The sequence below is a fragment of the Centruroides sculpturatus genome, unplaced genomic scaffold (assembly GCF_000671375.1).
Source record: "Centruroides sculpturatus isolate CEXI.00-Female unplaced genomic scaffold, Cexi_2.0 scaffold242, whole genome shotgun sequence".
Lineage (NCBI taxonomy): Eukaryota > Metazoa > Arthropoda > Arachnida > Scorpiones > Buthidae > Centruroides > Centruroides sculpturatus.
The window spans coordinates 594,586-620,234 of NW_019384574.1; the positions used below are offsets into that span (position 1 = coordinate 594,586).

The 25,649-nt window shown below is 26.0% G+C and overlaps 1 protein-coding gene across 1 annotated transcript in view; it reads right to left on the minus strand.

The window, feature by feature from the left end:
• LOC111624266 (ubiquitin-like modifier-activating enzyme 6) overlaps positions 1-25,234 on the minus strand; it is a 43,804-nt gene extending 18,570 nt beyond the window's left edge. The window contains exons 1-24 of the mRNA XM_023367075.1: positions 25,211-25,234; positions 25,023-25,117; positions 22,837-22,945; positions 22,680-22,760; positions 21,168-21,272; positions 20,375-20,431; positions 18,810-18,866; positions 18,640-18,716; positions 18,504-18,564; positions 17,973-18,119; positions 17,713-17,765; positions 16,076-16,145; positions 12,722-12,796; positions 9,597-9,674; positions 9,178-9,226; positions 7,961-7,990; positions 6,015-6,117; positions 4,507-4,612; positions 4,345-4,434; positions 4,074-4,154; positions 2,770-2,898; positions 2,104-2,152; positions 1,965-2,028; positions 105-174 (exon numbers count right to left, since the gene is read on the minus strand). Coding sequence (XP_023222843.1) covers positions 105-174; positions 1,965-2,028; positions 2,104-2,152; positions 2,770-2,898; positions 4,074-4,154; positions 4,345-4,434; positions 4,507-4,612; positions 6,015-6,117; positions 7,961-7,990; positions 9,178-9,226; positions 9,597-9,674; positions 12,722-12,796; positions 16,076-16,145; positions 17,713-17,765; positions 17,973-18,119; positions 18,504-18,564; positions 18,640-18,716; positions 18,810-18,866; positions 20,375-20,431; positions 21,168-21,272; positions 22,680-22,760; positions 22,837-22,914 — 1,710 coding nt within the window. The 5' untranslated portion in view covers positions 22,915-22,945; positions 25,023-25,117; positions 25,211-25,234. The remainder of the gene's footprint in view (positions 1-104; positions 175-1,964; positions 2,029-2,103; positions 2,153-2,769; positions 2,899-4,073; positions 4,155-4,344; positions 4,435-4,506; positions 4,613-6,014; positions 6,118-7,960; positions 7,991-9,177; positions 9,227-9,596; positions 9,675-12,721; positions 12,797-16,075; positions 16,146-17,712; positions 17,766-17,972; positions 18,120-18,503; positions 18,565-18,639; positions 18,717-18,809; positions 18,867-20,374; positions 20,432-21,167; positions 21,273-22,679; positions 22,761-22,836; positions 22,946-25,022; positions 25,118-25,210) is intronic.
• Between the last annotated feature and the right edge of the window lie 415 nt (positions 25,235-25,649).

The window sequence follows — 25,649 nt, forward strand, 5'->3', positions numbered from 1 at the left end:
GATATAAGAAAACCCAGAACAATTCATAAGTGTTTTATAGTTTTTATTCACTTGGCCAGGTAGGCATATAAAAGAACATGACTATTATAAATTGGAATACTTACATCATTATCATAGGAAATATTCCATAATTTAGCATGTAATCTGGCTGTAGAGACAATGAACATTCTATGCCTAGAAAAGACAATTTTAAAAACCTCTAACTGTTATTACATAGTACTGTAGATAAAAATTGTATTAATCTTATGTTTTAAAAGATTTTAACTTAGCAAAAATTAAAAGTAATAATTATAACTGATAAATGGTCTCTATTTTTTCTTTAAATATAAAATAAAATTTTAAATTGATAAATAATGATTCTCTTTCTTCTCCAATATTAAATTAATTTTAAAAAATAATAGAATATGCATCCAAGAATACTTTCTATTCTTTAAATAATATGCATGGCCCAAATTCTGACAGAGACAAATATTATAAATTTTGTAAAATATAATTTGTAGTATTACTTTTCATTTAATACTTCAAAAAAATATTTTTTGTCATCTCAATTATTTTTATGGTCTTGGATATGTAACACAATTTAGTAATTCTGCTTTCCTGGAGAATTTAATATTACAAACAACACATAACACACTGTCTCTAGCCCTTTTATTCCTGAAGATACGCTAAAATAAAGCTAAAAAAAGTTGATTAAAAAGATTATTTCAAATTTTTTTTAATAACATTCTTTTATCTCTGAACATGAGCTTTAAAGTATGTTCAGGGAACAAAATATCTCCTTTTATCAAGCTCTCCAGTAAAGCAGATTAAAGATATACTAAACACTAATACTAATATTATATATATAAAATACTACTAATACTAATACTAATACTAAAAACAGCTATAAAAAAGGAGTTGCAAGTCTTTGAAAATGTGTTCACCATAACTGAAATTCTTCTGATAACATAGACAATTTAAACAAAAATATTAATTAATAGTTAAAACTCACTGTGTTCAGCATTATTAATCGTTTTTTCGTTCATTCGAGCCCTTTCGATGAATGTATTTCTGTCATCTTCAGACGAATAAAATGCTTTAATCGAACATGAACATTCGAGAGAAGAACACATATAAATTTAAATGTAAACAATTTTTCGATACGAGTCCGCTACGATTTTACGTACGATGTTACAAAATGACATAATATGGCGCATGCATGGTACTGCTTCCTGTTAGTGACGTAACATGTGATGTAACTCGCCATTTAATCATTTATATAGGGCGATCCATATATTAGGCAGCTCTAGAGTAGGTGTGTTGCACATTTCAAATGTTGTTATATACAGTGACTCCCATACAAAGAGTAGTCTTCGGTCGTTGCATGCCCTGAGTATAGTGGCGTGGGCCCATAATGGGTTATAATTCATGTCGCATACCCTTCTTGCGAGTTCAGTGCTGCAACTTCCTTTTGCTATATCATCCTGATGTTCAGTCAGGCGGGTAGCCAACATTCTTGCCGTGGCCCCAATGTATCTCGTGCTGGTCCCCGTTACAGGATTTTCTAATGGAAATGCATAAATTCCTGACTCCTCGAGAGTAGAAAACTTGTTACGCATGCGCCGTATTATGTCATTTCGTAACATCACACGTAATTCAAATTGTAGCTGACTCATATCGAAAAATTGTTTAAATTTAAAGTTATATGTGTTCTTCTCTCAAATGTTCATGTTCAATTAAAGCATTTTATTCGCCTGAAGACGACAAAAATACATTCGTCGAAAATGCTCGAATGAACGAAAAAACGATTAATAATGCTGAACAAAGTGAGAGTTTTAACTATTAATTAATATTACTTAGCATGAACAGCATATTAACCTATATAAACAAAAATAATTGAAAACTTGGACTTCTTTGTGTAAGTTTTTAAGAATTGATAATATGAAGTTAAACAAAGAATATTTATAATATTAATTTAAACTTACAAGGCATTTTTCCATTCAAATAGCAACGGAATAGGAGCACATTTGGGATACTGCCAAAATGGTTCTATAATCAAAAATTACATTGTTGTCATGTCACCAAGAAGTTAATATTCAGTTTCTTATCAATAATGAGACTTACTTCCATCGGAAACATAATCGAGGGGAAACAAATGTAACAACTGATGAGCCTAAAAAATTTTCGTTATAACATAATTCATAAAGCATTTTTCATTAGGCTTAAAATCAAGTAATTATTGGTTATTAATATACATTAAGTAATAACATCTATTTTATAATATATAATGAAGGCATATTTTTAAAATAAATTAATTAACTTCAAATATCTCTAATTTTATTGGGACATCTTTGTTACTGAGTAGTATTAATCAATAGTCTTTGGACTTGTACTTAAATTTATAAAAAGTTTTATATATATCAATTAATAAAAGTGCTAGCAAAAATTAAATTATATGAGGATGCCTAGAATAATGGCTGTCTTTTTGATTTGAATGTGACACCATGTTTCATCCATTTTCACAATAAAAAAATGTTAAACAATTTTATATACTCAAATCCAAAACATTTGATTATATAATGTATAAATCAATATTAAAGTTATTGAGGATGATAATCAAAATGCTATCAAAGAATTACCTGTAATAATTAGATAAATTTGGAGAGATACTGAAGATAAATAAAGTTATTTATATTTTCTTGAACTATGCAGAGATCTACTTTATTACTTACATCTATTTTATTGATAAATATTACTATATAAATCACTTGATTTTTAACATTTACTTACCTTATTACAAAAATACTTTTCAAATTTATGTCTAGCAAACTCAACACAATCCTTCCAAGACTTAGGCCTTATCAACAGTAACTTTATGGCTGTCGATAACCCATTAACTCTTTCTCCCAATTCCAATCTCTATCAATTAAAAAATCTGTTAATAGTGATGTATTTTTAAATATGTGTAACATTTTAAATAATAAATTTTAATTAGACTTGAATGACTGTTTAAAAATAGATATAGTAATATAAATGCTGGATTATGGAATATTCCCAATATAATTGAGATCAATGATGTCAAAACTAAACTGCTACAGCTAATTTAAAGCTTTGATAATTACATACATAGATTCCTGATTATTCAAATTATTAATTAATTAATTAACTGAATCACTGGTAAGAAATATGAGATCAACTAGTCAAACTCTCCACTTCTGAGACAAGCCATGTGGTCATTGCTGCTGTCCATTCAGTCTGTTATATGTATCAGTACATCATGTAGATGTTCCGTGTGATTGTCAAGCATTGTAAATTTTTGGGGTCGACAGCTATGACAACAGACTGTTGTCAGAGCTGTAAATAATTAATTTTCTGAAGAAAAAGTAATCAAGAAAGAAAATTGCTGAAAATTATGGTATCAAAGTAGCCAATTTCTGACACTAAAAAAAATAGAGAGTCAATTTAACTATTTGTTTCTTTATTAGAAAGTTAAAATGGTAACTTGCAATATTGAAATATAAGAATTATACAAATATTTATGTAAAATAAAATGATCAGCTGGATAGCCAATTTCAGAACCATTTTTATATGAGAAAGTTTTAAGAGATATTAGTAATGTAAAAGTCAATGTTAAATTACCATGTAACTTTAAATCTCAACATGAAATTCAAGAGCTTAAACTGTCTGTTAACAAAATATGTTGAATGGTTCTTCAATAAACTAGCTTCACTTATTGAAATTGTATATAAAACTGAGATTGTACTTCTCAAAGCTAATAAAGTAGGTTTACGCTAGAGAGCACTGCCTCAAAACATGAATACATTGCTTTTAATTATAAACTGAATAAAGATGAGTGGTAGTAACAGTTCATGCTATTTCAAGTGCAATTAAAAATGATTTGACTTTCCAATTAGAAGCAAATGCAAATGTCCAAGAGTTCTAAAGAATATAAAATAAAGCAGTATGTGCAAATAAGACTAATGAATTTTATTATTAAAATTTATACTATTTAATTCATTATCTTATCCAAATCACTAACGTTTCAACAAATAAAATTTTAGAGATTAATAAGAAAAAATAATTATTATACCTACCTCTATGATGCCATTTATACCATTATTTTTCTTCCAAATTTCATTATAGGATGACGGTTTGATGATAAATAGATTCAAAAACTGCAAAAATAAAAATTCTATATAATTCATGTAACATAATTAAGTTTTTATAATTTTTATGAAATGGAAAAGTCAACATATTCTGTTGTATAACATTTAAATAAATTTTATTGTAATTAACAATAACATTTTAATTCAAATGAACTTTTTCTTCCTTATTTAAATAATGATATAATAGAAAATAACTTACTTTTTCATAAGCCCATTGAACAGTATGTTCTATTTGCATTGGAAATGATTTTATGGTACAGTAAGGGTATTCAACATCAGAATAATCACACTTTTAAATGAAATTTCAGTAATTATTAATTTTACCACATCTAAAATCAGAATTATTTTGATAGAAACTTACAACTGCAGTATAATTTTCGGTTAAGTGTGGTAAAATAACTTGAACATGTCCATAAAATCCCATTGATCCAGTATCGATCCATGGTTTACCATTTCGTATGCAACATCTAAAAGATAAATACAAAAAATCAAACTCAACAAATAAACTAATTAAAAATTAATGTTACATAAAAGTTTTGAATTCCATAATTAATAAATTAAAATAATAATTCTATATTATTATATTTTTTAAATTTGTTCATAAAAAAAAAATAAGCATCTTCAAGAATTTAGTTTGTTTGAAAGGTTAAACTCAAATTTTGTTTTTATTAAAGTATTTTGAAACTATACACAATTCTTAATCTCAGTCATCAAAATACTCTGCTTTAGTAAAGAAAGTAATATAATAAAATATTTTAAGACATGAGATTTTTTTTCAATAACAATTAAAAAAAGAAATCACTCTGTGAAAGCAAAATTTTATTAGAAATTTTTATAGAAACATGAAATATATTGTCAAAAGACAACAAACAGAGAAACAAGATATAATTGAAGTAAATATTGGCAACTTAAACATCTGTACTATAAACAAACAATTAACATTTAATGTTTGATGTACTGGTTGAGATTGATTTTGCAAAAAAGATTATTTAAAAATGCCTAATAGGAGATGATAATAACTATAACCAAACACTGATTACAGTAAGCAGTGCTATAATGTGTTTTAAGAAACACAGTAAACAACTGTCTTTTGGCATTAAAACTCTTTAATAAACATAAAATATATATACAAGTACTTTCAATGGTGCATTACTAGGGTTGCCAGATGTCCCAGTTTTTCAGGATTCTCTCCCAGATATTTTCCAATCATCATCTAATGACAGGAAGACTTTGTTGTAGGAATAGCTTTTAGAATAAAATAATTTTTCCATATTCTAAATAAATTTCTGTCATTGTCAGAGTAAAAACACACATCTTCCATATCCTGTAATTGAAATGTCCTGGTATCTTTCAAGAAGAACTCATTTTGTCCTGGATTTTATCCCCAAGTATCTGCTTATCCTATGTATTACCATCTTCAGGCAAAAGATTTTTGTAGAAATGAAATATTGAATAAAATTTTTAAGTATGAAAATGCAAGTTTAAATTTTTCTTATATGCATAAATACTTAACAATCCTTTTGGTAATTTTTTTATGTTTGATTAAACACTAGAGAACACAAATTGATATAAAACAAGTTTACAAATAATGAAAAAGATCATATTAATACCTTTTTAAGAATTACAAAAATAAAAATTTCTTTTCTTTGCACTGTTGAAAGTACTTGCAAACATATTTTGTTTATTAAAGAATTTTAACACCAAAAGGCACTTGTTTATTGTGTTGCTTATGTAATTTGGCATCAAGTGTGTGTTCAAATTTTGGTAATGTATTTTAACTTATATGTTTTAGAACATGCTAATTAGATAACATATAACAATATCTGCAATTACAGTAAGCATATTATACTATATAACAATTAAACATACTTATCCAAATATTTTCTGGAGTAAACATTATCCACATTTGCTATTATAATATCTTGATTTTTAAAAAAATTGCCATCATAGATTTTATCAGTTTCCATAGATACTATAAATTAAAAAGAGAAAGAGATAATTCAGTATATGTATTTAAAAAATATACACAATATCAAAATATCTATGCTTCATTTCTTATGCAATACCTAGATTTTTAAACATCAAAAATACAAATTATAGATTAATGAATTGAAAACAAGTAAAAATATTTTTTATCATGGATAAATACTACGCTAAATACAATTGTATATATTAATAAACAAAGATGAAAGTTTATTAGTGAATTTCCACTCCATGAAATCAGTTTAAATATTAAGCAAAGAAAATAATTTATACTTCTTGATCTGAGTAAAAATCTAAATAAGTTAACATATAAAGCATTTGTTCTATTATCATGAGCTAAAAAGATAGTCCAAGGTTTTTTCCTCCAAACTAAATCCCATAAATTTGAAGAAAACATTACAGAAATGTAGAATAATTCTGTTACATACTGAGAATTATAAAGTTTGCCATCAACTTCACTTAATTAATCAATTAGAAGATATATGATTAAATGTTTCATATCAATTCCTTCCTTTTTAATCTATACTATCATCAATGATGTGGAAAATTATTTAAAGCCATATTATCTACCGAATTATAAGACTATGCTTCAGTAATTTTAATTAAAATAACTTGACCTGCATTTTTAATATACAAGGGGTGTTCAAAAAGTATCGGACCTTTATTTTTCCCGAGTAAACCAATGATGCATGGGAGGTCTCTTTCGGTGGAGTTGTGGAGGGGGCAGTCATGCACAGTCTTGAATTTTTTCTCGCCTGCAGGAAGCATCAGTTGCTGGCAGTCAGCCTATGAGTGAGGACGTGTAGTGAGCGCTCGTCGGATTCCATTAAGTTGGAAAATGACTGAACAACGTGAGCAGCAATAGTACATCAAATTTTGCCAAAAGCTTGGCGATACCCAAGCGGAAACCATTTGCAAAATTCAGCAGGCTTTCAGGGACAATCCTCGAGGCAAAAAAAGCACGGCAGGTCCACAGAAATGTCAAGGTCATGTTGACAGTTTTTTCGACTCCCGTGGGGTGGTGTATCATGAGTACGCACCACAAGACCAAACCATCGCAAAGGAGTACTACCAGGAGCTCCTTCGTCGTCTTTGTGATGATGTGGGATGCAAACGACCGGATCTGTGGTCAACCAAAACTTGGCAGCTCCATCATAACGCACTCGCCCATTCTGTGCATCTGATTCAGACTTTCATCGCCAAACACAACATTCCTGTGGTTTGTCACACTCTGTACTCTCCCGATATGGCTCCGTGTGACTTTTGGCTATTTCTCAAGCTGAAAATGCCACTAAAAGGAGCCTGATTTTAGTCAAAAGAAGACATCATGTGGAATGCGACGGACCGACTGATGGCCATTCCAAAAGATGCATGTCAGCAGTGTTTCCAGCAATGGCAAGAGCGCTTGGAGAAGTGTATACATTACCAAGGAGACTACTTTGAAGGGGATTAGGGTTTTATACCTCAAAATCAATAAATGTATTTTTGCCGACCAAAGGTCCAATACTTTTTGACCACCACTCATATTTTTGATTTACAATAAGAAAAATTTGATTCTCTGGTATTTTAAATGGATATTATCTTTACAAATATAATACATATATTAAATTTACTAATAGTAATTTTAATCAATTTTGAAAATCTAAGAACATTAAGAAAAAACTATTCTCATGTTTTATATATTATTTGCTGATTCAGGAAAATGAAACAAAATAAAGTATGCCAAAACAGAAATAATTATAATAATAGCAATAAACTTTGTAATATGAAAGTTTCAATATTTCTTTTGAGTAAAAATGAAACTATTTGATTTAAAATGATCAAATACTTACATTTGTTTGTATTTGGAATAATCTTCATTTCTAGAAAAGATTAAAGAGCTGAATAAATTTATAATTAAGTTAAATACAAATATTCAATGGGCAGCCTCCAATTTATGATGGTCCAAATTATGACACTTCACAAAAGAAATTCCAAAAATTCATTAAAATCCAAATAAAATTTTAAAAATACAAAACCTGGCAGTGATATAATTCTTAAAACATTTATACCAATAGTGCAGTTCTCTCAACAGATGTCACACCACTATCAAACAAGATCAATAAAGAGCTTGGCAGTTTACAACAAGAAGAGATTGAACTCAACCTAAGTGTTCTAATTTAATTTTTGTCACTTTTAAACAATTACAGTACATTATCATGTTATTTATTAAAGTATAACTATTTATAATAGTTCTTTTTCCATCCCCAAAATATTGTAAACTCATTCAAAAAATACATTGTAACTTGTATTCCATTTCTGATAATTCCAAAAACATATCATCATCATAAATTGGGGCTGCCTATATAATCTAAAAATTAAAATTTCAATAAACAATTTTTTATGATTTTATTTAATTTAGAAACTACAAAATTATAAATTTTTTCTGTTGTTAATTAAAATATATTTAGATAACTAATTTTTGATGATTTCTTTTAATTTTTACAAGAATATTTTCTAAGAAATTTCCTCTACAACATTTTTTTAAACTACAGAATGATCAAGTGTAAGCTGGAATCACAAAAAATAGGACAAGAAGTTTGGTGATGCTTTGAGCTGGCTGTGTTTGTCACTGCCCCACCAGAAAGCACATTAAATCTGATTACAGACTTGAGAGAGGATATTTGAAACTCTAAATACACAAACAAATATTCATTATTATATTTAAGGCCAAAATTGATTATTTTTTGTTAGCTGTGTGAACAGAGTCATGAGATAATCTGATCTCTTGAGAAGCACTTTAAAGAATTTGCGCAACTCACTTCTAAGCATATTCGAATGTCTCAATTTTTTCCTTAAATAATTTTTGTTTGCTTTAATTATTTTTGTGAAATTCAAATTTTTCTTGATCAATATTTCAATTAATTAAAGTAAAAGGCAAAGTTAATGATTTCTTAATCACAGAAATCAATTAGGAGTTATAATAGATACATAATTGATGGATGAAGATACAATTTTGTTTTATATACTGTAAATAAATTAAAATAATAGATTCGAAATTAAGACATACTTGAGTTAACTTTCAAAATTTCCTCACTTGCTGCAATGCTCTTATATTGCTTGAAATATATATATAAAAAAAAGTTTGATTATATAAAATCTGAGATACATAAAAGTTCAAAATTTTTTCTAGATTTTGATTTACAATAAAATTCATTTTAATAATTCAAAAACTTAAATGTTTTCAATAATAATGTAAAAATTTAAGAACCTTTTTCATCAAGTTTAATTATTTTTTTTACATTTCTTACATTAAAATTAATAATCTGTAATAATTTAAAATAACAATAGCTATAAATTATATCTAACAGGCATGTAAAGCATACATCTAAATTAAATATATATATGTCTGAACTTTTCCTAAATAGATTTTAATCTTTTATTGGACTTAAATTAATTATAATTTCAGAAATAAATGTAAATATATACATTTATACGATTCCTTGAATAAAGAAAATGTTGCGTCACATGCGATTTTCCAATAATACTGTCATCAGAAATTATAATCTGTAAAAATAAAAACATAAAATTAAGTGACTTCTGTCATACATTTTAATTTTTGTTAACTTTTTATAAAAATGTATTATACATATTTTTATGATTACAAGAAATTTGGCAATGTTGAAAGTCAGGATGGCTCTGCTAAGTTTGACTCGGAGCATCATCAAACTCCTCACATCTCTCACGAGTCCTATCTATCTTTCAATATTGATCACCCAATATTGGAAGATTTAATCTAACTTTCTATGTACCTTTAATGTATTTTTTTCATTTTAGAAATTAATAAAATTTTAGATTTTGAAGAATAAATACATACATAACACTAAGTATGTAGCAAAATGTATAATCATTCACTTATAATATTCTTTGCTAATGAAAACAAATTTAATACTGTGATAATATCTACTATACATTTTATTCCAAAGTTAGATAAATCACTTTAATCATGTTTGGTATGTTATAACATACTTTGTAACACACATTTTATATAAATAAACAACTATTTATTTATATAAAATGTGTTTTACAAAAAAATATATATTTTAAATTATTAAAATATATTAATTAGTAAATTCAAAGCAAATCCTTCCTTTCAGGAACATGGTTTATAACTCCAAATATGTGTTAAAAGCAATTCATGAAGCAGTACATGAAACTTTAAGTGATATCAGGCTTTATGTGTAGATTAGTGATATATTTATAAATTCAGCAGAAAGTAAATTATTTTATACAACTTTTTCTTCAACATTTAAAATTGGTTTAGAAAGAAAAAAAAACATGTAATGTTTTTAAAAACTTATAAGAAAATTTTAAAAATTTTCACAAAAAATTAATTGAAGTAAACAGGGAGGGATTCTTCATCTTTTGTACTTTTCACACCTCAGAAACAATCTGAGTTGACCTTCTATTGAAGGCTCTTATCTACCTCAATATATAAAACATGTAAAATACAATTAAGCCATTGCCAAAGGAAAATTTAAGTATATTAGTAATTATTTGTAAAAAATGAAGATGTATATGGTTATGTGAAAAATTGTGTAATCAGAAGGTACATAATATTTTTATAAAAAAAAGACAGGATGCTACAGTAGCCCCATACAGCCCTGGTCTTGACCAGAACCAAATCATATATTTGTATACTTGTGGGCCTCAGAAATACAATCACTGACATCAGCAGTCCAGATTAAACTTAATCATTATTCTTTTAAGGCATATAATATAAAGAATAAAATATAAAAAAATGTTTTGCTTTATTTAATTAAAATTTTACCAGATTGATAACAGTTTATATTTAATTAAATGATTTTAAATGTTTAACATACTTTATATAAAAATCCAAACATTTCTGGGCTTATAGATCCATCCTTAGAGAGGAAAGAATCAGTCTTGATCCTAAAACGTTTGGGATACTTTATATAAAATCTGAACAAAAAAAGCAGTGTTTTGTAATTAAATTTTTTGAAAAAAAAAAATGTTTGTTTATTCTTGTGTTATAAATTTATGCGTACAAATGGTATTTTTTCTAAAAATAGGGAAAAAAATTAAAAATACAATGAAATAAAGCAAAATCTTTCAATATATTACAGACCAATGAATAATTAGGGAATTTATTATTAGTATTATTTATTACTTTCAACATATTTAGAAATAAATTTGTGTAACAGCTTATTTTTATAACAGACTTATGATAGCATTTACTGAACTTTTTAATTAAATAAAAAAATTACCAACTGAAATAAAAAAGAAATAAAACAAAAATTAAAATAATTATAAAATTTATCAAAATAAATTTCATTAAGTATTATGAACACAGTATAAAATATTTATATACAAAGTGAATAAAATTGTTAAATAAACCATAACTAAGACACAATTTTTAAGTTTTGCATTAAGTGGAACCTAAATTTACACTACTGTATTTACTTGCATGTAAGACGAAGTTTTCATTCATTTTTCCCTACTTCAAAAACCTAGGTCGTCCTATATATGTGAACGAATGATTCTTTGCATTTTCAATAATTTCTGTGAACTATGTATAGTTCATGCTGCCATTATAGGTCTACAGTCTATTTATTGTAAGTTTGCATCTACTGTAAACAAACTAAGATACACTCCCCTTTGCTTATTGGTTGAAACGTATGTCCATCAATTAAAAACCATATTGCATCTCATTTGTCCGAAGAAAATACTTCCTCATTACTTATCAAATCATTAATGAAATACAAGTCACTTAGCAATGATTATAAATGTAGTTATTTCATATTAGTTAAATTTTTATTTTTAATGAATATTAGCACATTCTGAATCATTAAAAATTTAAAAATAAACTTTTTCCAGTCATGCACATTATGTTTTGGTTTTGTTTTCCATTCATCATGTATTAAAGCAAACATGGTTGTTTGCCTTAACACATGCATTTGGTAATATTTTATTTGTGATTAAATGATCTTTATTTTGACCTTTAGAGTCACACCTCGTCCTATATGCGAAATTATCTTATACAAGAGTAAATACAGTATTTGACAATGTGCTGAATGTTTTAATCACCTAACCTCTAGCGCACAATTTTTTTTCTGTCTTTTATCTGAATTTTATTTATTTTTTGATAAATATGCAATTTATACATTAAAATGTATAACAAATATTATTTGTTTATTTATAATAAAATCCTCTACCAGTAAATAATTTTTAAATATATAATTATTATCATTTTGAAGTCTAATAAATCAACTTTATTAAGTTTAACCTTTAATTACGTTAACATATACACTTATTTGTTTTCTTGGAGATCAAATAAATCTTTCTTAATCTGAACACTCTTGGACCTTTCAACCTATTGTTAGAGATACAAAAATTGTTACTATATAACAAAATAAAGAATCCAAATCCAAAACCATTGAGAAATTCCAAGTTACTTTTCTGTTACAACAATTTTTGTATCTGTAATGATGGGTTGAAAAACTTGAAATAACTTAGGATTAAGAAAAATATGTTTGATGTCCAAGAATTTTCAAAAAGTGTAGATGTTGATAAAGTAACTATTTAAGTTTTACCTTTCCTTGTCCAATAGATGCATTTAACAAAGCAAGATTTTTCAATATTTCACAGCTGATACTTCCACATCCAACCTATTCAAAAGACAAAAATAACTGTAGTTTTATTCAAGAAATTCAAATGTATTTGATTGAATTAAGTACATATACACCAAAATATCTTCTAATGTAATTTCTAAAATCATTTAATATCTTTTTATGACTTATTTTATTTATATGTTTCTATCAAAACATACTGAAAGACTTCAATATTTTCATCAGAGTTACTGTTTCATATTTGTTTAATATTCTGTTATTATACTTTTGATATGTATGTTTTAATAATCCTTTTGGCAAAGATATCGTCTAGTCCTAAAGTACTAAAACAAGTTTAGATAAAATATAACTGCGTGCAGATGATGTAAACAAATGATACAGTGCAATACAACACAATAACTAATGATCAAATTGTAAAAAAAGTCTAGACCAATAGTTCTCAACTTGTGTTCCACAAAACTGACCCAAGTGTTCCATTAAAAAATTTTCTGAAGTTTTATTGCAAATTTATTCTAATGTACTACAACATATTACTGAATTCATAGAAAATTCCATTTTTTAAATTTCGCTGATGTAAAAATTTTTCAATAAATAAAAAGACAGTCAATTCCAAAAAATTTTTGTTAAAACTTTGGTCGATCACCTTTTATTTCCGTTAAAATTTCAAGATAAACTTCAGCGACCGGACCTTCCTTTTTAGGCTACACGGTCGCCTATAAAACAATCCTTTAAAATACAGAAATAATCCAATTTAAGCATTAAAAGTTGTAAAAAATTGGAATTGGTGATCTTTTGACGTCTTTAGGTTTTCATCCTTCTTCCATTCGGGAGTTTCGGATCCTTATATTCAAGGAATGCGCTGTTAAATGTAAATTGTTCTTATTCTCCTCCTGGCGGNTAAATCTTTCTTAATCTGAACACTCTTGGACCTTTCAACCTATTGTTAGAGATACAAAAATTGTTACTATATAACAAAATAAAGAATCCAAATCCAAAACCATTGAGAAATTCCAAGTTACTTTTCTGTTACAACAATTTTTGTATCTGTAATGATGGGTTGAAAAACTTGAAATAACTTAGGATTAAGAAAAATATGTTTGATGTCCAAGAATTTTCAAAAAGTGTAGATGTTGATAAAGTAACTATTTAAGTTTTACCTTTCCTTGTCCAATAGATGCATTTAACAAAGCAAGATTTTTCAATATTTCACAGCTGATACTTCCACATCCAACCTATTCAAAAGACAAAAATAACTGTAGTTTTATTCAAGAAATTCAAATGTATTTGATTGAATTAAGTACATATACACCAAAATATCTTCTAATGTAATTTCTAAAATCATTTAATATCTTTTTATGACTTATTTTATTTATATGTTTCTATCAAAACATACTGAAAGACTTCAATATTTTCATCAGAGTTACTGTTTCATATTTGTTTAATATTCTGTTATTATACTTTTGATATGTATGTTTTAATAATCCTTTTGGCAAAGATATCGTCTAGTCCTAAAGTACTAAAACAAGTTTAGATAAAATATAACTGCGTGCAGATGATGTAAACAAATGATACAGTGCAATACAACACAATAACTAATGATCAAATTGTAAAAAAAGTCTAGACCAATAGTTCTCAACTTGTGTTCCACAAAACTGACCCAAGTGTTCCATTAAAAAATTTTCTGAAGTTTTATTGCAAATTTATTCTAATGTACTACAACATATTACTGAATTCATAGAAAATTCCATTTTTTAAATTTCGCTGATGTAAAAATTTTTCAATAAATAAAAAGACAGTCAATTCCAAAAAATTTTTGTTAAAAGGTGATCGACCAAAGTTTTAACAAAAATTTTTTGGAATTGACTGTCTTTTTATTTATTGAGAAAATTCCATGTTTACCATTTTATTTAATATAATAAAGTTTATTAGCTTATTGCCTCATTGTTTTGTGAGAATAGTAAATGTGAAATTGCTTATCAATTTTTGAATATATTAATGCAAATGTTCCTGCAAAATAAAAAGTATATGAATTGTGTTCCACAGATGTAAAAAGATTGAGCACTACTGGTCTAGACCAGCTGTTCTTAAACTTTTTGCTCATGTGACCCAAATGCTTATAATAAAATTTTAAAAAAGCCTGATAAACAGGAGCCACTGTATATTATATAACAACACAAAATTATGCATTATTGATAATAATTTCTATGTGTGAAATGTAAGATTGAGTACATTTCTATTAAGAGTGGTTTGGGCCAATTTTGATTTGTAACAAATAACTTACTTCTATTTCAGCCTTTATTATTGAAATTTAACTATTAAAAAATGTAAGATGGACAATTTTATATTAAACAGACTCTTACTAAATTATTTAGGAGTCTTTTTTACTTTGAAAAATTAATGTATGCTTAATTTTAAAACTTAATAAATCCTTTTTTAATATATAACTTGTTAGTAAGAAGTTAAGGTTGTAAGAAGATTTTGTCAATTTCATTTTGTATTAATATATACTCAAAAATAATTAATTGATCCATTTGTGCCAAAATTCATCCATTATTTATTTTTATAATTTATTGTTATGTATGACAATAAACCTAAAGTTTAAATAAACAAGGAAATGTTTTCAAAGCCATTGCAACTTAAATAGCTTTATCACTACAACCTTATATATAATGATTTTTTCTTTTGATGTTATTCAAAATTAAAAAGAGAAATCAATTTCATATACACACATTCTCTGATTTTAACTTTATTACTAAATGGCAATAATAATTATCTTTTAATGATATGAAACCGTGCTTTGCAATTTGTTTCTGCTCTTAACACAATGAAGTGCTATAAATTAAGACACTTGGCGGGTTTCCTCAACTAAATAAAGATGAGGAAACCCGCCAAGTCTTAATTTATAGCACTTCATTGTGTTAAGAGCAGAAACAAAATAATAATTATAACAAGAAAGTTCTTCACAGTTTCAATACTTAATAGATGCATCTACTGTTGTCAGTTCTTACAGAATATTTCAGTAATACAAGTATTACAAATATTCCTATGGAAGATAATGTCATTTTCCAACGCAACCCAATATTGGGTTGCGACCCATAGTCTGAGAGATGCTGGTCTAGACCATGATGTTTTCTAAGTGTTAATTATAGGATAATGTTTAAATCATTTTTTTATATAAGAATTTGCACAATTTAAAAAAGTAATAAAAATTCTAAGCTTAATTAATTCTAAATAATTTATATTATCAAATTAAAACACAAATACATACCAATAATCAATGATTTCATTATTAATATAATTTGAATGTTACATTCTTACCATAAATAAATTAATATTTTTTAATTTCTCCAATAATTTTCCATCAATGCAGATTGATGACATATTCTTACTGAAAAAAAATTGTTTAATTTTAGTATTTAAAAAACAATTATTTTACTTTCACAATTATTATCACTGAAAAAATTTTATTTTATTTATTGACAACTGTAAACTTTTTAATTAAAATTACATAAATTTAGCTTTAAGAAAAAAATCTTTAAAAAAGTGGTCAGATATGCATTATATAATGGGACCTTTGTCTACCATTATATAAATACATGTGAGCTATTCTGCAGAAATTATAGATAATATAATCTGCAATACTGAAACACACACAGACCTCTTTCTGTGAGAAAGTACAGATTAAAGAGTTGAAAAGAGTAGAGATTTCAAGAAATTCAAGAAGAGCAGTTAATATTTCTACAAATTATTGTATGTACATTACTTAGATGAATAATAATACATTTTTAAATAACAGGCTCATTAGATCATTACTTCTGATTGGACAATAGAGTATCACATAGTCATTATGGAAATATTTTTAAAACATTTGTTACAGAAGTGAATGATGCAGTTATTTTTTTAATTTAACAATTAAATCTTAAAATTTCATTTCAAATTCTTCTTAAAGTTGTATTTACAACAATAATTTAGCTGTAAAACTTCTAAAGTTTCATCAGCAAAATCTCTTGGATAAAACATAAATTGATTTTATACTTAAAATTTATTAACTTTTATATATATTTTCAAATTAAGTAGCCTATATCTTTTTGTTGAAACAAAGAGCACCTAAGCAAATTTTCGTATGGATTGGACAAAGACAGCAGGAATTATAAGGAACTCACATATACATGCATTAAGGCTATTATACTAATAATAAACAAATTATATCATCACGAAACATGTACAGGGAAATTTACAGCATAAATAATACCAGGCTTTATTAAATAATTTGTATAAATGCAAAAAAAAGTTTTGAAAAGTTTAATATTCTGATGCATTAAGATTAATTTTAATATAAAGCAAACCAAAATTGTAAATTTATGATTTGTGTTTTTACAAATTTATTAAATGTGAAATTCATTTAAATTTAACAATAACAATAATTTATTCCTTTAAAATCCAGAACTGTTTATACTAATTCACACTATTACTCAAACCATTATGATTCAGTCAGATCCCTAATGGTGCAGGTAAGTAAGGAATGATCAGATCAGAGATAACATCCAGAGTAGAACATCTAAGAAAAATTCCTGAAGATTTAAATTGAATTTAAAGCCAAATCTCTCAGAATGGTACTTGTAATCTTTTGTCTCCTTAGCATGCAGTTGGCTAATATTAATGTTTTCAAAAACATTTTTATGTTAAATTATTGGAAGCAGTAGTCAATGGATTCACTTCATATTTGTAGATAAATAAATAACATTTAAACATTTTTTACACAGTTTTCATTAATTAAAATTACTGCTGTCTAATACTAATCTATTATTGCTTAATTTCAGTAAACAGAAAATTCAGCTTATAATAATTTGACATACCATTTGAAATAATGTAGTACATGTTTTGTTAATCTCAATTATCTAATATTTCATATTATTATTTATAAATAATTTTTCGAGTAATTAACTTTTAATTACCTTCCAACATTCACTGGATCATCATTTACAATTTCAGGTGTACAGAAATGAATCTGAAACATATTTTAAATTATCAATGTTCATATCTCATTAAAAATTTCTCATATAGGTACTATGAAAAATGTATATTATTAACAATTATCAAATACTTCGCATAATTAAATAATATTTAAATAAAAATATTTCTAAATAATTTCAGGTTTGTAGTAGCTGTATATACACATTATCTGTTAAAAATTAATCTATTATATGATAATTACCCAATGATTAAGATGATCAAATTTCTTTGTTATTGATTTTAAAACCTCTTGTGAAACAATACCGCCCACAAATGTCGAAAGAATTGGTAGGGTTCTTTTTGAATTTGATAGTAATAATTCAAACAAATTTTTATCTATTTGAATAATCTGAAAAATAAACATGAAGTTATTCTCTTATAATATATGTATATAGACAACATATAAAATGAAAAAATATGCTGAATAGCATAAACATAAGAGGGCAAAGAGATAAGGATATAGAAAAGAATGGTAACTAAGATTAATGGAAATTTTAAGTTGAGATGACTTCCAATAATGAGGAAATCCTGAAGAAAAAAAAAGAAAAAATATTCAATTGCCTTTACAGCAAATTCAATTCATTCTTTATAACTAAGATATACAGTATTTTGTAAATAATGTGCATTGAGTAAAATATATTTTAAATTTACATAGCTTAAATAAGTGAATGCTAGATAACATATAATAAAAGATGATAATAAATTCTTCTAAAATGTTAATAATTATACTAACTGAAAATTTTTCTTTTAAACTTTCTGCAAGGTTTAAAAATGTATTGTGATCTTTTTCATTCCTATATAAAAGTTAAACAAACAATGAAATATAAATTAAACATTTTGTATAAGATAAATGTACATATTAATAATACCCAATATATGGATGTCTTCCAAACTCCTCTTCAAACTTATAAAGACATAATAATCCCAAGTGTAGAATCTCTTGACTCTGTATAATAAATAACATTAAATTAAATTTTTATAAATATTTTTTATGTATTTATTATCCTAAACAAGTTTCTTAATTATAAATATTTATTACTGGATTACAGCATATCTTATTTACACACATAGAACATACAGAAAATGAGCATGGAACCTGCAAAACCATAAGGTAGAACCATAAGATACAGATAGATGAGACGACAAATTGTATAATTTTAGAATTGTAACTATACAAAAGCATTTAAGTTTAATTTGAGTATTAAAACCAAACAGTCTACTAGAAAAATTCCACACAGTTTTAAGTATAATATAGTTCCCCAGAATGTCTGTATTGCACTTAAAATTGTGTGGGATTTTTCCAGTACAATATTTTGTGGTTTTTAATACTCAAACTTTAAAAAAATTATGTAGGAAAAAATAAAATATACATAGATATATTTTTAACAAAATAATGTGTGAGAAAATTCCCATACAAGTGGCAGAATGTCAAAATTATATGTAGACATTTTGAAAGCAAAGTATCAACAAGAGATATATATCTTGGATGTTGTTAAGATATCACAATATCATACCAACATCTATAACAAAGTATAAACTTGCTTTCACAGTGTCTTTAATAATAGTCAATCAATTCTACAGTTTGTAGAAGTACCAGAGACAGAGACATTCTTAAAAATTTATTGCAATTTACTCCTTATTATTTATGCCCATTTTTTTCTAATAAATTTATTGCTGGATGTTATTTGCCATGCCATATTATAACACTTGTAGTATTTCACGCAGACTACATATGTTAATGCATACAAAACAACTTTGTTTACAACTACATTAATCATTTGGTGATCATAAAGCAATGTTTTAAGCATTTTACTTATGATATGATAGTTTGTTATAGTCTGTAATATATAATAACTGTTTTTTTATTTATTTATATATATATATATTATTTATAAACACAATAAAATATATATACATATATATATATATTTTATTGTGTTTATTGTGTATATATATAGGTGTTTTAGTAATGATTTTGGAAAATAGTTGAAAGATTTAGTTTGCCATGACACATTATAATTTCTTTCTTACTTTAAAGTAATGGAAAATAGACTTGCAGTTAACATTTTCCAACAAAATGTCTGATTTTCAAGAACAAGTTATTGACAGAAAACGAGGAATGAAGTATAGAGGAAAAACATATTAAAAATATAAAAATATTTTTGATATTTTTCTTAATATTATGCAATCTAAATATTAATATTAATCTAATGATATTGATCTTTGGCTAAATCAGTATAAAGTTATGAATTTTTTGTTAGAAGATTAATAATAATAATAAACAAATAATAGAATCACTCAATTTGTATTTAAATTAAATAACTCTTTATTAATAACATATAAACTTTATTTTTCATTTCAAAGTGTAAAAAATAAAGTAAATTGCACAATAATACAAACGTTTTGTGTTATGTTTTTCATTGTAATAAGTCGTTATAGGAAATATAAAAAAATAATCTTTAATGCAATTCTTTTCAACAAAATAAAATAACCTATAATATATATTATTAATAGTGACAGAAATTTGTGGAAATATCACTAACGTAGCATTATGTAACTAATTATTTAATTGAGAAAATTAAATAAAATGTAGGCCTACATTACCTGTATTCCGGAGTTATCATTTATTAATCTTGGATTCCATATTTGTTTTTCTATTGTCTGAAAAATAAATTATAATAGCATCAATGCCCCCTTATATACAAGCTACCATGCCAAATTTTATTTCATTATCTTCACCCCGTCCTCAGATATTAAGTGAAATAGATGCCAACATACACACACATATCTACAGAATGTTTCTGCCTTTTGTTTTACTTTTTTGGGTTCAGGGGATCTCAAAACGTAAAGATTTGCATAAAACTGGGAAGGTCAAATTTGACATGATTCCCATACTTTCTCTTGTTATGTATACATAACAGTCAGGAAAGTAAAAGTGAATGGATAAAACCACTGAACACTGGTCATGGGTTTGCACCTCATCAACAGGCCAGCTGCATGATGTTTTCTGGATTTTCTTCACTAACAAACATCTAAATAAGAGCATTTCTTATAAAAGCCTCTCTCAATTAGCAAATACCTTACAAGATGTTAATTTATATTAATTATTCAGTTAGAAGCTTTCAAAATAAAATTAATTTATTTATAAAAATCTAAAGTAAATATAGAAAAAAACTAATTTACATAAAAATTTTCAATGCATATTAATATTCATAATTAAAACAAATACATTTTATTCTGTAACAGTAATAAAATCATTATAGAAAAATGAATAGTAAACTCAACATAGAAAATAGTTCATATTATAAATGTAATCATTTATATTTAGAGAAAAATAAATATTTTAATTCAAGCTTATCTTCTGTTAAAATATACTGTTTAATTGCAAAATATTTACCTCATATTCATTTTGCATTATTTGCTCATTATTAATGCTTCCTTTATTACATCTCAAATCACAGAATACTGAACATAAGATTCCAAATGTGTTTGCAGAAATAAACTGAAATATGAAATTAACATTAATTATTTTTTGGAAGTATTTAATGGAATTAGTTTTTTCTAATTGGTTCAGAATATCTTTATTTTTGAATCAAATGAAAAACTTCAGAACCCTTCCAAAACATTAAAGAAACTGCAGAAAGTATTTTTAATATGTAAAAACATTTCTTATTGTTTGTACTATTGCGACTACTTATTTTATATCACAAAATTAATTTTTACATTAATATAAAATATTGTTGATTTTTATCTCATTTGAACATAAGATAAAAATTATTTGTCTTGTGAATAATTTTCATTTAAACATTTAAATAAATCAAAAAAGCTTGTTAACATATCACAATTTTATGTTAAAATTTTCTTATCCTTTAATTAAATCATAACAAATCAGAAAATTTTATTTTAAATTATGTAAATTTTAATCTTTAAATGCTTTCAAAATTCAGCATTTAATTTTCAGAAGTTTTAACAGAAAATATGAGGAAAGAACTGTCCTTGAGTATTCCATTATTTCTGGTTTCTTCTGAAGACAAAATATTGAATTCCAAATTAATTATGTGAAAGTAATTGTAATTTTCTAAAATAATGCTAACTGATTGTATTTTTGATTTCACTAAAAATTATTTAAATAAAGAAGTTGTAGAAGTCATTTATTCAAGTATCAATCTAGAAAGTTTTACTAAACTTAGGTCTGAATTCTTTTCTACATTAATCTCTTCTAGACATTTAAAATTCATTTTAATTCATTTAATACTTCTATTATTATTAAAATATTTATGAGATAACATTGCCTACTTCAGCCCAAATCACTAAATAAGTTAATTAATTTAAAATCTTATAAGAATTTAGAAAAATTCCAACAATAATCAGATATTTAGTTTAAGAATTTAACACTGAATTAGTTTTTGTATCCAAAAAAAATCATAATAATACCTTTACTCTGAATTGTAATTGTTTATAGTATCTTTATTTTTCCATATTAATTATGTAACACAGTAGAAATTCAATTATCTAAAATCCCAGATTAGCCAAAAACCTGGAATATTTAGTGTTGTACTGTACATACCACAGAGTATAATATAGAAATGTCAGGAGAAGTTTGAACTAAATAGAAGAGAAAGCTGATTGAATTTGAATGTTCATTTTATAAATCATTCTGTTTAATAATGTAAATAAAAATAGATATATTTGGCAGATTTTAAATGAATTTTGATAATTGTTTTATGGGTTTTCATGATTTTTTTCATTTTTTTAATAATTTTTTCTTTTGTATCTCCTAAGATGCAAGAGCATTATAAAATAATAGCACCAAGATAGTATTATATCAAAAAACTTAATAAGAAAATTAAATAACTGAAAAGTTAACACTTAATTTGAAAATATCACAATGTAGTTTAAATAAACTTACTTTAATAGGAGGATTTTGCAAGGTACAAAAATTATTTACAGTCATTTGTAACATTAAGGATTGATCACATAAAATTACAAGCTGAAAAAGAATTTTATTATTTATTTAAATATTAAATATAATTATGCAGATTTTTATTATTATTTAATATTATTACCTGATAGCATAATAGAGAATTCAAGTCTAAATTTTCAAGACCTTGTGTTTTCACTTGCACTTCTGCATTTGGATTCATTGTCTTTAACTTTTCATAGCAAACTACAGCTCTGAATAAACATTGTAAAATATTTATATAAATAAAAATTAAAATATATAAAAATTAATTTAAAACACTGTAATTGTTAAATTAATATTTAGTAACATCCAAAATATAAATATTAGTGTATAAACCAATCTCTAACTATAGAATTAAAACAAATGATCAAGAAGGAAACTGTATTAGATCCAATACGAATCAAACAGATCTTTTTTTTTTATTCTGATACAAATATACTGATATAAACTTCATATATGACACTACAGATCTAATATATAAAACACCCTTTATTAATTAACAAACCAATTATCACTTATTTTATGTAAACTCTGTGAGATTTGGAAAATTGTTTTTCAGTAGAATGTTAGCAAAAAGCCAAATTATAAGAAACTTTTCTTCATTTCATCCATTTCCCATGGAATTAAACAGAAGAGATGATCAGATGTTATTTTAATGGTCAACAAACGTCCAAAGACACTCAGGTTAGCCGGGGTCTTCGAAACAACCAGCCACCCTCCCCTCTTTTGACCTAACAAAGTTTTGTAAAATAATCTTAACAACTAATTGTCAATCACTGGGAACATCGACTTTTAAACAATTCCATGATAAGAATACAAGTGAAAAAGAAATAGTAAACTGTCCAGCCAGATTTGTTTAATTCCCACCATCTTAACTGACCCACCAATGACAGCTTTGGAGTGTCATCATGATCAAACATTGAATCATTTGACCAAATTCCCATACTGGAAGAGAATATAACAGCCACACACCCGCTCTTTGGGGCATTTGTTCACCAAGAAATCTCTTTTACCTTGTTCCTAAAACTCTTTCTTTTAGTGGTAGCAGTTCTCATGGCTTACTATGGTGGAAGATATGTGGTGAGGCTCCAATCTCTTCCATGGTGACTGTCCATATCTCACTTTGGATGCCAAGAATGTGCCCTTAGTATGTCACCTACTTTGCTATCACACCCATTACACCATTGATCTTTGATAGTAGATTCTTCTGCTGCGCTGGCCATTCCAGACTTCGTACACTATTGAGTGGCACACCCTAACTACCAGTAGCGGATGACACTACTGATATCCTCACTTAGTCTAGCCCACCAGCCAAGGCAGTTTCCCAGGGTATGGCCATTGGCATGCACTACCAACTACTTGGAGCCATAAGTGAGAGTTGGGTCCTCATGGGGAACAGTCTACAGTGTCCATTACTTCAGTACAGCTGGCACTTTCAAAAGTTAGCTCTCTAAGAACCCCATACACCCCAAAAACATAAAATAGAATTTAAAAAAATAAAATAAAATTCCATTGCCATGTTTCCCAACCCAACAGACAGAAAGGCTATTAAAACTGTATGACTGTAAACAGTTGATAATGTATATTGAACTGACAGATAACCAACTCTCAGTGATTATAAAAATGTTATGATCATCTTTCATAATAGACTGCAAAAAATAACTCTTGTTCTTTAAGGATGCATTTTGCAGAAATATTCTGAAATATGGCATATTATTTAAAGATATGCAATTATGTAAGAAAGGTAACCTGAGAATATGAAACTAAAGTCACAAAAAGACAGAAATAAAACATCCGCTAAACTCTAGCTCATTGGAGATTTAATAGCACATACTAAATTGTTCTCATTAAAATGTCTTTTAAATTTATTTGAATTTTAAAATGTATCTGATAGTATATTCTTGTTCTTCAAACTATCTCAAAAAATGTTTTATTGCATTAATAAAGCGAGTCCTTGAATGCTCATTAGCATTCTCATGTTGTGATGTTATTTATGGAATTGTTACCTACTAAAAAAATTACAATAAAATATATTTGAAGAGCTGAAAATGCAATTTAATACATTCAATATAAAAAAAAGTTAAGATAAAATACTAAAAAAAATTATTTTTTAAGTTTCATCTTTTTCAATTTGAATTCAGATAACATCAATCATCATTTAATAAAATATGAAAATAGGAAAATAAAATAATCTTAACTAATGATATATTGTCTACCTGTTAACATTTCAATAGTCATTTTTCTAAAAATTAAAAGTAATAAAGGCAAAATAAATTATTTTAACCATACCTATTTGTATTTACATGATTATTTCCCCATCTTATCAAAAAATTGTTTTCTATATCACTTTCTGATATATTTTGACTGTCTTGAATAGTAATATGCTAAACAAACAAAACACCACATTTTGTTAAATTTGATATATAAAATAAAATGATTTTAATAACTAATTGTAGATAACATAACATAATACATACTTTTATTCCACTTAAAATAAGATTCTTTGCTGTAAACAAAAATAAAATCAAAAGTATATCTAAATATGTATACAGTAATACCCCAACTTACGCGAATCCGGAGTTACGCGATTTTCAAATCTCGTCGATTCGTCTTTTGTTTGAGCGCCACGCAACTCTTAATTACTCATTTCCCCCACACTATTATTCGGCTTACATGTTCAGACGTGTTCGACATATAGCTACAATTTATTTTGTGTTATTTGTATGTATTTATATGCAAAATTATACCCCGACTTACGCGAATTCGACTTACGTGGTTATCGCTCGGTCCCACCTATCGCATAAGTTCGGGGTATTACTATATAGTATTATATAGATAATGACATTTATGTTGATTTGATTATTACCATTAATGTATCAAGATCCTTAATATACAGGATGTCCCACTTATTAACGA